The sequence below is a fragment of the Musa acuminata genome, chromosome BXJ3-3 (assembly GCF_036884655.1).
Source record: "Musa acuminata AAA Group cultivar baxijiao chromosome BXJ3-3, Cavendish_Baxijiao_AAA, whole genome shotgun sequence".
NCBI classification, from domain to species: domain Eukaryota; kingdom Viridiplantae; phylum Streptophyta; class Magnoliopsida; order Zingiberales; family Musaceae; genus Musa; species Musa acuminata.
This window is the reverse complement of record NC_088351.1, coordinates 31,874,964-31,887,811: the sequence shown is the minus strand read 5'-3', so window position 1 is coordinate 31,887,811 and position 12,848 is coordinate 31,874,964. Positions and strand designations below refer to the sequence as shown.

General features: G+C 36.6%; 1 protein-coding gene across 1 annotated transcript; it reads left to right on the top strand.

The window, feature by feature from the left end:
• The first annotated feature begins 9,837 nt into the window (after positions 1–9,837).
• Positions 9,838–12,280, top strand: LOC135632529 (beta-glucosidase 26-like). Its single transcript, XM_065141143.1, has 11 exons — positions 9,838–10,063; positions 10,170–10,228; positions 10,341–10,416; positions 10,525–10,596; positions 10,675–10,762; positions 10,863–11,106; positions 11,193–11,308; positions 11,391–11,608; positions 11,684–11,715; positions 11,836–11,938; positions 12,012–12,280. The coding sequence occupies exons 1-11, from the start codon at positions 9,838–9,840 to the stop codon at positions 12,278–12,280; spliced, it is 1,503 nt and encodes a 500-aa protein (XP_064997215.1).
• The last annotated feature ends 568 nt before the right edge of the window (positions 12,281–12,848 follow it).

Here is a 12,848-nt window from a genome sequence, read left to right as displayed (position 1 = left end):
CCTCCAAGATATCCCAACAGTGGTATCAGAGCCAGGTTGTTCATGCGATAGATTGGTTTTGAATTACGTGTGTTGTGTTTTGAAGAAACTTTTGACGTCAAAATCGTTTACGCAAATATGAGAAAGGGCAACAATAGTTGCTGCCCTCGATCTACGTGCGTGCAGCGCAGCCGCAAGCAGGCAACACAGGGTCTTCGTCTATAGCAGCTGGTCGGCGGCCTGCTTGCGGCCGGCGGGGCTAGCAACCCGCGGGCAGCGGCGCCTGTCGCCGCTACTCCCGCAGGCGAAGCCCCCCCTGTAGGGGCAACCGCCCGGGGGGACAGCACTGCCTGCGTAACACAATCTACTCTATACACAGTTTTTCAGTTTCGCGGATTTTGCGCACCAATCTTCGAATGACGACGAACATCTCTTTGGGAATCAAGGATTTTGTTTTCTTGTTCTTCCGCTGCGCATGTGATGTCGCCTTCAAGATTTCCCAACAATAAGACCCTACGGTCTTCTCGTGGAAGAAAGGGGAGAAAAGGGAATGATAATGATCGCTTTGAGGGGATCGGCCTCCTTGATCGCTTCGAGGGGATTGGCCCTCCTTGATCACTTTAAGGGGATCGACCCTCCTTGATCACTTCAAGGGGATCGACCTCCAAAAGTTTGTCTTCAGAGTGGAATAACATTTAATTGATTGATTGATTCCTTAAAGAAAGGGTTACATCACTATTTATAGAGTTCCACCTAGAGTCCATCAGGACTTGAACTCTAATAATAAATAAATATTAAATAAACCTCTACTTAACTCTAACCGAACCAAACCGACTCAATAAATAACTGAATTAAACAGACTCGATAAACATTATTCAAAAGCTTAGAAAAAGGGTCCTAACAATTCCTCCCTCTTCAAATCAGTCTTGTCCTTAAGGATGAGCAGCATCAATCTTGGGGAGCTTCTCTTTCAGCACTTCAGTCATAGTCTATCTGTAACTTATCACAACCCGTTGATCAAGTATGGTCTCTACTTTTTGATAGTATAAGCAATAGGTCGATCTTTCAGTGTAGTAATCATTGCAAGAAACTCCTGGCCTTTGCTATCACAAGTTAAAATCCGTCCATCAATGATCTTTACTTCGAATATGTCACAGCCTTCAATGTGGTGGGCTAGTTGGGCTGCAACTTTCATGTCTATAAAATTATTAGTACTATTTATATTAATCAAAATAGTGATAGGCTGATGCTTCAAAGTTCCTCCAATTTTCATAGTTTGTGAGTTAGTGTAGCCAGTCAATGCATGCACTGTATGTGTGATGGCTTCAATATCTTTATCAGTTTTTACACCTTCATGATCGGAGTCCAACTCTTTTGCTTCTGGTTTCTCTCCAATTGGTTCAATCATCAGAAGTTGCCCTTGTTTACATCGGTACTCCATACTCCAATTTTCATAATAGTACAAACCCTTTGCTTAATTTTTCTTGAGTTCTTCTTGGGTTAGTCTTCTGGTATCAAGGCTTTGTTGGGAATAGATGGGGTGGGTGGCTTATTGATCATTTGGTTGTTGTCACTTCTATTTCCATGATTTTCCTTGTTGATTTTTTTCTCATGTAGATGTGCGAATAAGATCGCAACTATCATAGTGCGGGGTTGACGAGCCTTAACTTCACATCGGATCTCTGGAATAAGCCTTTCAATAAATGTATCCAAAAGTTATCGTTCCGACCAATCTCTAGCTTGATTTGACAATCTTTCAAACATACTTTGATATTCCAACACTGTAGAAGTCTGACAAATTTTGGCGAGCTGACCATCAATATTCTCATATTCAGATGGGCCAAATCGAACAAGAAGCCCTCTTTTGAACTTCTCTTACAAAGGAACTCCGTAGACAGTTTCATACCAATCATACCACTGGAGTGCATCTCCCTTGAGTTGGATTGAGACCACTTCTACCTTAGATTCTTCTGGGATTATGTGAAAACGAAAAAAAATTTCTACCTTAGAGATCTAATTAGTCGAATCATCATATTCCTATCATGGAAATTCTACCCTAATGTGTGGGTAGTGTATGTCACCATCCTGGGGCTCTTTTCCTGTGCCTCTCAATCTGTTCAACATAGAACTTGAGCTCCCATCTTGTTTAAACCTGCTAAAGTGCTCCAATAAGCTCTTTTTAAAATCGTGAAGGATTTCTTGTAGCCGATTCTCAATTCTTATTTCCAATACTTCCATTTGTGCTTTCATTAAGTTATCGACAACTATTGCGTACGATTGCAAGTTGGTAATCCCTTGTTCTTGTTTAGTCAAAGCCATCTGCATTGTAGCTGCGAAGTTGCCGAGGAGGAAGAGGTGCTGTCTTGTTTCTATTGCAACGTGGGGTGAGAGAGCCAGGGCTGGAAGGCGACTACGTCGATGTGGCTGCAATTACTGGACCCAAGGGGAGGTAGCGATGGTGGTGTGGTTGGAGCAGTGTCGCTGACGGTAGAAGCAACGAGGGGGTTGGTCCGTTGGCCGGGAAACAGCGGCAGCGACCCTTCTCACTCAAGCAGGGTGGAGAATCAAGGAGGGAAGGCTGCTGGCAAGGGGGGCAACAACGACAGTGGTGGCTGTTGGCTGGGCAATAGCGGCGACGGTGGTGGTCCGTCGGCGGAGAAGCTACAACGGCTGGTGGGCTGGCCGGAAGCAGGGGATGCGGGCTGCCGATCTTCTCTCTTCTTCTTTCTCTCTTTTATTTGTATTTTTTTTTGGATGACAATAGCTACTTGGTGGCTGGGCAGCAACGGCGATGGTGGTCGAGCGGCTTGGGAAACAATGATAGCGGTGAAGAAAAAGTTGCCTTGTAGTGGTGGTGGGGAAGAAGGGAAGCAAGGCTGCGACGGGCTGCGCCAAGGATCATTGCTCTGATACCAAATGATAAGACCCTAAAGTCTTATCGTCGCTCTAATATCAATTGATAAGACCCTAAGGTTTTGTCATGGAAGAAAGGGGAGAAAAGGGAATGATAATGATCGCTTCGAGGGGTTCGGCCTCCTTGATCGCTTCAAGAGGATCGGCCCTTCTTGATCACTTCGAGGGGATCGACCTCCTCGATCGCTTCGAGGGGATCGACCCTCCTTGATCACTTCGAGGGGATCAGCCCTCCTCGATCGCTTCGAGGGGATCAGCCCTCCTCGATCGCTTCAAGGGGATCGGCCCTCCTTGATCACTTCGAGGGGATCAACTTCCTAGGGTTTGCCCACATACTTGCCCTTGATAGGGAGACACATCATTTTATACGGGTCATATCTATGGATGAAATAATATATTAAAATATTTATTTTAAAAAAGTATTAATATTAATTAGTTTAATCAGTCTAATTGAACTTAATTTAATTAGAACCTAGTTGAACCAATATCTAATTATCATTTAACCAATTTAGAATTATTTTAGAACAATATAATTTAGATTAGATTGGGTTAAATTTAGATTAAATAAACTTAAATAAATCAAATTAATTAGGAATCATCATTTAAACTAATTAAATATAATTTAGTTCAACGGGCTAGAGCTTGACATGTGGGTTGGGACAAACATGTTAGATGAGCCTAGCCTATGGGCTTTGGCCTATCTATGGGTTGTGCTTGCCTATTGGTTGTGTCCAGCTTATTAACCAAGTCTACCCTCTAAGCTAATTTCAACTTAAACCTTAACCCATTCACTCAATTTCATAATATTACGAAATTATAATAAAGTATATATTCACTAACTATAAGTAATTAAAACATAATAATAAATTTAAAAGATATACTGTATAAGAAGGAAATAGTATTCTTAATCAAGTGTTGTATAAATCAAATATCATGCATTTATGGTAAAATTTTTAGAAATATATGAATAATTTTAACATGTTTCAATCTAAAAATAAAATTCTACATCTTAAAAGGGACATGTTTTAATTTAATAATAAAATTTTGACATTTAAAGGAATAAAAAATATTTTAAGACTTTATATAATATATTTTTAAGTTAAAAATAAAATTTTAAATATTTAAAAGAATCAAAGAAAAAATTTTATTTTTCAATAATGTAGGAAAACCTACTTCTTGATAGGATATAACTCCTCGTTCCTCCAACTTAGCTTAGTGAGGAATGCAATAGGAGTTCTTTTGATTTCTCCTATTACTAAGCTTAGCTTAATAAGGAATGCAGATAAAGTCCGTTTGAGCATTCATACTTGCCATAAGAATATGGAATTCTGAGCCAGAGATAAGTTTTTCTTAGTTATAAGAATATGCATTTATACTTGTCGTAATTCTATAAGAAGAAAGTTCAATATTATTTTTTCATCCATAATTTCGTGAAAGAAAAGTTTAGAAATGTCTTCCTAATCATAATTCATATCTTCTAGTCATAATTCTATAAGAATAAATTTTAGAATTGTCTTCCCGATCATAATTTCAAAAGAAGAAAGTTTATAATTATCTTCCAATCAGAATTCCGTAATAAGAAAGTTCGTGATTATCTTTCTGGTCATAATTTCGTAAGAAAAGAGTTCATGATTATCTTAAGTAGAGAATTTACTATTACTCATTTTTAGATTAGGCGGAGGAGTAAAAGGTGACTTGAGCCTTCTCATCCAACATAGGACTCAATGTGGTAATTATATATTGGATGATGATATATTCCATACTAGTATTTATTTAATATTTATTTTTATTTAATTTATTGACAAAAATGATATCACCACACTTGGAATGTTGAATAGTTATTTTCTAAAATTTATTAGCAAGAAATAAAATAAAAAATCATGCCCAAATTAAGGATTTGATTACATATAGGTTGAGTTGTGTCTAGCTATATGGGTTTGAGCAATGATATACCTGGCCACAAGCTAATTTCGCTAATCAACTTAACTCGAGTCAAATCCTAATTTGATCATTCTTATTAAATTATATTTTTAATATTTTTAAAAGTATCATAAAATATTATAAAATAATAATTAGCCTAAAATCCATTCTTTTTCATGAAATAACTAATTTAAATTCATTATTCCAAATTGAAAACTAATTAAATCATACAAATTCACACATAATTTCTTGAAATATAAATATATCTAATTATATGAATTAAAAATATTAAATTAACTAATCATTCTAACATCATAATTTAATTATTATTATTTTATTAATTATAAAATTAAAATATTATTATGTATCACATAAATTATAATTATTTTAATATCAAATATTTTAAAATATGAATAAAATTTGATGAAAAAATTAGAGGATCTACCTCTCTTCGAGAAAACTCTCCTCAATTTAAGAATGTCATAGACAAATCTATAAATAGGGTATTCAATATAATATGCATTTATATCTGTATCTTTCGAATTTATATATTTTTTTTTACAACATGAAGAGGGCTTATAGTATACTTAAGAAGCCTATTTTGTTTGGCTTTTATGATTTGTTTTGTCTTGTAAACATAGAGTAGTATAGAGTGTTAGCTAACAAAGGACCCAAGAACCACTCGAATAGCATATAACTGGAAGGACCATTAGGGCAATGTCTAGAGATAGGTTGCTATTTTGTTTTGCAGTAGTAGCATGTGGGCATTTATGAAGACTTTTTGCAGCAGACCACATAAACCCTTTCTTGCATGATCAATCAGAGCTTGCAAAGTTTATATTTGTAATTTGCACTACTTATTAAAGATTTACTGAAATATCTATTTGTAATATCTCGAACCCGTCTTCTCTTTTACAAGTTCTAAAGGGACATTAAAATATTTTGGAGAGGTTGACCCTTAGTTTACAAATATGCAAGAGTGTCGCACGAGTTAGACAAAACCAACTAAGTACATAATATATAGTGTTAGAGTGAGACAGGCACATTTAGAAACACTTGACATGAAAATATAAGAGACCTAATGAAGCTACATTGAGGGTAGCCAACACACATGACTGTTTGAAGGAAATAAGTACAGAGATGTAGAAAAAAGAATCGCTTAAAAGAGTGAGTATTCGAGATTGACATTCATAGAATGACCAACCCTTCACATGAGAGGCATCCTGAGGATAAGCACACAAGGAATAATATATAGTGCACAATGGTTGGGATGATTGAGTTCGAACTATAGCTTGACATTGGCAACCAAACTTGATGATGCTTAAGGCAAGCAGAGCATTTGACAAAGGATGAGGTCGTGTAATAAGGGATGGGTTGCTTGATGACCTAAAAAGTTACAAAAAAGCTCACAAAGATGGGAGGAATTACTAACTTGAAGAATGTGATACTTATGCAAGGACTTGTATGCAAATGATAGATTATCTGTGACTATCTGAAGGCGATCGAAACTTAGTACCATAGAGTATTGAAACCTTTTCTTAGAAAGGATATATCCATAGGAGGCTGAAGTATATAATAAGTTCAATATGTTGCTAGGCCTTAAGGGATGCAGTGGATTTTATATTAGTGAAAAATCATAAGCTAGCAAGTGTATTCATGGTGACGAAATAGTATACTATTTGTTAAATAAGATAATGTAGTCTAAGAGGATGGTGGTCTCCAAAACTTCTACAGATAAGGACACGAAAAGAAAAGTTGTCTCAGTTCTCCAAAGGGATAATCATGTATAATGGACTATAGGAGTACCTCAAGATAACAATTTCATAATGCTCAATAGACCAAGAAAACAATGAGGAGTCATCCCATGATCTAGTATGAGGTAATATGTTGGTAAACGTATTGCGAGATCATATAGGGGAGTGACCTCGGATAACACCAAACGAAGGTACCCCTAGAGCTGATATAGAGATTAAACTCAACGGAGGGCTGACCCATGGAATGATGGGTGCGAGGGCCACATCAACTCTATGTAAATCAAGAAATGGAATAATTTGAGTGGAATTTAGTGAAATGTCCAAGTCGCATGAAGAGAATCAATATAGAAGACAGAACATGAAGCAGAAGCATGAGACTTAATTTGGATAGAGATCAATGACATGAACTCTTACATAGGTAAAAATAAGATAATATCGTTCCATGAGTCTCTCGTTCTAATTGAGTAGACTCATCTTGCATAATGCCAAAGTTGAGAAGAGCTTTAAGGTATATGCATCTTATCTTAATGAAGTTATTGATGAGGAGACTAAGGTAACTCAACTTGTAGAAGTGAAGTTGGGGTTAGAAGATCTTGGCACAGGGCAAGAGTATACAGAAGTGGGTGCCCTTAAATAATATATTATAGTGTTGTCATTCGAGTTATCGCAAAGGAAGCTATGCGTATTAGAGATTATGCTAGGGGTAAAGGCTTAGGATCTAAACAATGACACACTGATTTTAGTAAAGTCGATGAACTTCAAGAGCTGCTAGGTGTTATATTGTTATAAAGTTATGCTTCATTTATTCATGACCAAAGAGCATATAGACAAAGATCGATTGCCAAAGAAGTAAACACAATCATAGGTAGTGGAGGCTCTGAAATGTGATAGCATAGGCAACACATGGAGAGATTACATTCCAAGTTCATGATCAGAATACAATAAAGATATCATCAGGAGGTGATATTGTATAATGAATTATGGTAGAACAGTTCAAGATAATGCAACATATATAGGAGAAATCCGGTAAGAGACTTAATCATACGGAGGTATGGTTGGGAGCTATTGAGAGTTCTACTTTAGTGAACATCATGATGATAAGAAAGACTATAGAATCAAGTAGTGAATTTCATGGTATCATAAAGGTGAGTCTTCCATTTGGGCATCAAAATTTATATCAGATGAAAGCCTTGGTCATCAACATATGAGAGTTGTATACCACCGAGGGAGATTTCATATATAAGTACTAGTAAGGCCCATGAAGGAGGACTTAATCATGTAGAGGAACGATCAAAGCGAACGTGTGCACTGTACTTAATTAGTGGACTATTGTAGAGCTCATATTTGGTTGAGGGAGCTCAAAAAGTCAAAGAACAAGGCTAAGTGAGTAAACATTGCTACCAAGGATACAAAGGATAAAAGAATCAACGTGAGCCTTACAACATAATGATAGAGGTCATGCATAAGACTGCTTGGGGAACATAGATGTGTTGAAGCATGTGGTCGAAAGAGGCGAGGAAGCAATGATAAGTCTAGAGAGACTTAGCTACATAAAACTAAGCATCAGTTAGGATAAGGATAGACTTAGAGGAGTACCATAGTACCATAGAGGCATACCTACTAATCGCAAAGAAAGGGACACATGTGCAAGACAAAATATAGTAAATCCATAAGCATGACAATGTCATGATACCACAGAGGCGAAACTTTTGTGGAGTCGTCGATCCTTTGCTCTCATGGAAGGAGAGCGTATAATCATAAAAGAGGTTGAGGAGGTAGAGAATGCAAAGACAAACTTCAAGTACCGAGAAAAGATTGAAGGATAGAGATCAGGGAACTTTACAAGACCGATGTCAACGAGCTTCTCATCAAAATGGTCAAAAGTTAAAAACTTTGGGTTGATGCATGAGTGCTCGATGGTGTTATATCTTTTCTACTTAGAGGAGTAGGTGATGAAAATGATGGAGAATATAATACAATCCTAGAGGTAATTAAAACTATCAAAGACTTGCTTCAAGTTGAGGCGAAATTTTGCTTCTTTTAAGTAAACCTTTATACATTCCAAAAGTTCGATGGTAATGAGAAGGCTTTATAAGCTTTTAACACCTAAGATCACAAAGATAAAATCCTACTCATTGATAAAATCCTACTCCCTATCTAGCAAAATTGTAAAAGAGTCATTAAACTTGTTTTTAATGTTTGGCTTATGGGTTAGGTCATACTTGACTATATGAGTTGGACTATGCTTGTTCATATGGGTTGCATCGTACTTCACTATATGGGTTGAGTTGTGGCTGACCATATGGGTTGGATCATAACTAGTGATATGGGCTAAGACATGCTTGACCACATGGACTAATCTAGCTAATCAACTTAACTAGGGTCAGACCCTAATTAGACTCCTCTTACTAAATTATATTTTAATTTTTTTTAAAGTATTTTAAAATATTATAAAATAATAATTAACCTTAAATCTATTTTTTTATGAAATGACTAATTTAGATTCATAATTCCAAATTTAAAAATAATTAAATCATAACAATTCACACATAATTTCTTAAAACATAAATACATTTAATTAAATAAATTAGAACTACTATTAACTAAATTAACAAACCATTCTAATATCATAATTCAATAATTATTATTTTTAATTATAAAATTAAAATATTATTATGTATCATAAAATTATAATAATTATAATATCAAAGATTTTAAAAATATAAATAAAAGTTAATAAAAAATTAAAAGATTTAACTCTCCTCGAGAAATCTATCCTTAATCCAAGAACGAGGAAGGAGAGCCCCAAAGAAATTCTCTCTTCAATAAATTATAATTAATTTATTTTTATTCTACTTTCATATATAAAAATAGAATTATAATATTTACTTCTTATGATTCATATATAAAAATAATTTTTTTATTATTTACTTTCTAAAAACCACTTCACTTATTAGGAAATAAATGAATTAAAAACGTAATTGATTGATCAAAATTTTAAAAAATTCACATAAAATCAATTTTAATCATTTCCTTAACCATATTAAACAAAAAATAATAATTTGATTTATGTTAAGAAAAATCATCATTCATTACAAAATAATAAATCGATATTCGATAGAACAAATGTACATACATATCCGACTGCCATCCTTTCCTGTCATGCTAAATTATCTTATCCACTTGAACCTTCTAAACCTCTACGCCAAGATGTGTTTTGCTCTTTTATAAATATCTTATGCCTAGTCTTCCACTCACATCATCGGTCAAGATGTGTTCCATTTGGTTCTCATATTTCTTCTCGTGCATCTTCCTCTTGCTCTCCCTCCTATCAACGAGCAATCCATGCTTCGCGGTCGGAGCCAACCAACTAAACCGTGATGCATTCCCTGAGGGCTTTGTCTTTGGTACTGCAGCCTCCGCCTACCAAGTTGAGGGTATGGCGCTCGAGGGCGGCAGGGGACCATGCATATGGGATGCATTCGTTAGGGTTCCGGGTATCATGCAGTCTTTCTCCTTCTCTTTTTACTTCTCTCTCTTCACTATAATGATTGAATACTTTTGCTCGGAGGATTTCTATTCGTGTGTGTTGGTTGACCGCAGGTATGATTCCCAACAATGCCACTGCTGATGTATCAGTTGATGAATACCATCACTACAAGGTAGAGTAGTATATGGTCTTTATCAAGTCGCTACTGCCTGTAGAAATTCATAGGTTTCGATTTCTCATTGTTGAGTTAAAGAATGTTAACTTGGTAACATCTCATGGTTCAGGAAGATGTCGACATCATGAAGAAGTTCAACTTTGATGCATATCGGTTCTCCATCTCCTGGAGTAGGATTTTTCCAAGTAATGGAAACATATTTTTCTATAATTTTTTGATCATCCAGGACTCATCTTTATCTATACCAAGTTTGCATCATCCACTACTGTTAGATGACAACTTCTGTTTTTTAGATGGAACTGGAGAGATTAACTGGGAAGGCGTAGACTATTATGACCGGCTAATCGACTACTTGATACTGCAAGGTAAACTTTATGCCTTCTACGATCAAAAGAAACAAATGGCTATATCAGAATCTTTTTTTCTTTTCATTTGTGTTTCAGGCATTACTCCCTATGTAAATCTCTATCACTACGATCTTCCATTGGCACTTCATAAAGAGTACCTGGGTTGGGTGAGCCCCAAGATCGTGTAAGCCCTTGGCTATTGACAATGCCTTAATCTATAATGTTCTTTGCATTATAAATCATTGGAGATTTTTTAAGCCCGTCTGATGAGTTGTATCATGCAGGGATGCATTTGCTAACTATGCAGACTTCTGCTTTGAGAGGTTTGGAGATAGAGTCAAGAACTGGTTCACATTCAATGAGCCCAGGGTGGTGTCGGCTCTTGGTTATGACAACGGCCTTCATGCCCCTGGAAGATGTACCGACTGCAAAGTCGGAGGAAACTCAACCACAGAGCCTTACATCGTCACTCATAATATCATCTTATCACATGCAGCCGCAGTGAAGAGATATCGCGAAAAGTATCAGGTTTGTTGTGCACACAATTCATGATTCTGTCATACAACATATAACCAAGATCAACACATGTTTCTTGTTGTATTCTCTCTATTCAGGTAGATCAGAAAGGCAAAATTGGCATTCTTTTGGATTTTGTTTGGTACGAGCCTCATACGCACTCAGCAAATGACGAAGCTGCTGCTCAGAGAGCCAGGGATTTCCACATTGGATGGTAACAATGCAGCCTGTTCCAATTGAGATAACTCGAGTATATACTCTCTAAGTGACCGATTGATCTCTTCCTCTGTTTGCAGGTTTCTTCACCCTCTAACATATGGATACTATCCAAAATCAATTCAAGAAATTGTCAAGGACAGGCTTCCTAAATTCACCGATGATCAAGTGAAGATGGTGAAAGGTTCATATGATTATGTTGGTGTCAACCAATACACAGCTTACTACATGAAGGATAATGGAGTCACCAATCCCAAACCTGTCAGCTACCAAGACGACTGGCACGTCGAATTCAAATGTTAGATTTGCTGATCCCTCGTAATAGCTTCATTCTTTGTGGTAACCTTGTTTCTTACATCTCCATATTTTGCAGATGACCAAGATGGTGTCCCTATTGGACCACGGGTAAAATTTTGCCTTTTCTTGTGCTAATTAGAATCCTTTTTTACCCAATCTGTAATTTTCCTTGATCTACACTTGACAAGCTACTGTCGATTAACCTGTTAGTAATGGAATTTTACTCAGGCCAACTCCTACTGGCTCTACATAGTTCCATGGGGAATGTACAAAGCTGTGACCTATGTCAAGGAAAATTATGGCGATCCAATCATCATCCTCGCAGAAAATGGTATGAAACATTGTATGTTCTCCTCCCTCCGTCGTTATCACAGTTTCTGATCTCTTGACGGTGATGATGATAGGAATGGATCAGCCAGGCAATGTCACTCTACCAGAAGGTTTGCGGGACGCAGAGAGGATCAACTACTACAAGAGCTACATCACTGAGCTGAAGAGGGCGATCGATGATGGTGCGACGGTGATCGGATACTTTGCATGGTCTCTCCTCGATAACTTCGAGTGGAGGATAGGTTACACTTCGAGGTTTGGTCTGGTTTACGTGGACTTTAAGACCAACATACGGTACCCAAAGCAATCAGCCTACTGGTTCAAGAACATGCTGAAGAGGTAGAGGAAATTAATTGATGTTAGAGAATCCGTATTCAGTGTTGCTTTTGATTTCATCATCTATCAGGTTTTAATTATCCGTAGGGTGGAGACTTCTATGAGAGTTATAACATACTATTGTGCTCGACAACAAACCGAGACAGGTATTAATTAGGCCAATTAATACCTCATCCTTGTACCATGCACCAATCAAACATCACAAACAACCGTTATATGTATTCATTTCTGCATATGAATAATCTATACTTTTTATCTGTTAATTTATTGGACCTATTTTATCTGGTTTGTTCTATTGATCTAATTAGTAGTTACAAAATATATAGTTCAATATCTCCTGATTTGGGGGTTCATGCGAAACATCAAGCGGATTAGCAGATTCTAGTTAAATAGCTTAGATATAGCAGATTATTGTTGCGGACTTCAAGAAATGTGATCTTGAGGACGAGGGTCGGGTCGGGTCGTTCATTGTGGACTTGAAGAAATTTGATCTTGAAGATGAAGGTTGATAATCGAGGACTTCAAGAATTGTGATCTTGTAGTCGAAGGTAGATTACCACGGATTTCAAGATATG

Bases quoted from the DNA above. Each gene is read 5' to 3' on its own strand.
- LOC135632529 (XM_065141143.1), top strand. From the start codon at position 9,838: ATGTGTTCCATTTGGTTCTCATATTTCTTCTCGTGCATCTTCCTCTTG. The intron at 11,609-11,683 runs GTTAGATTTGCT...CATATTTTGCAG, and splicing joins CTGGCACGTCGAATTCAAAT to ATGACCAAGATGGTGTCCCT. The intron at 11,939-12,011 runs GTATGAAACATT...TGATGATGATAG, and splicing joins CATCATCCTCGCAGAAAATG to GAATGGATCAGCCAGGCAAT.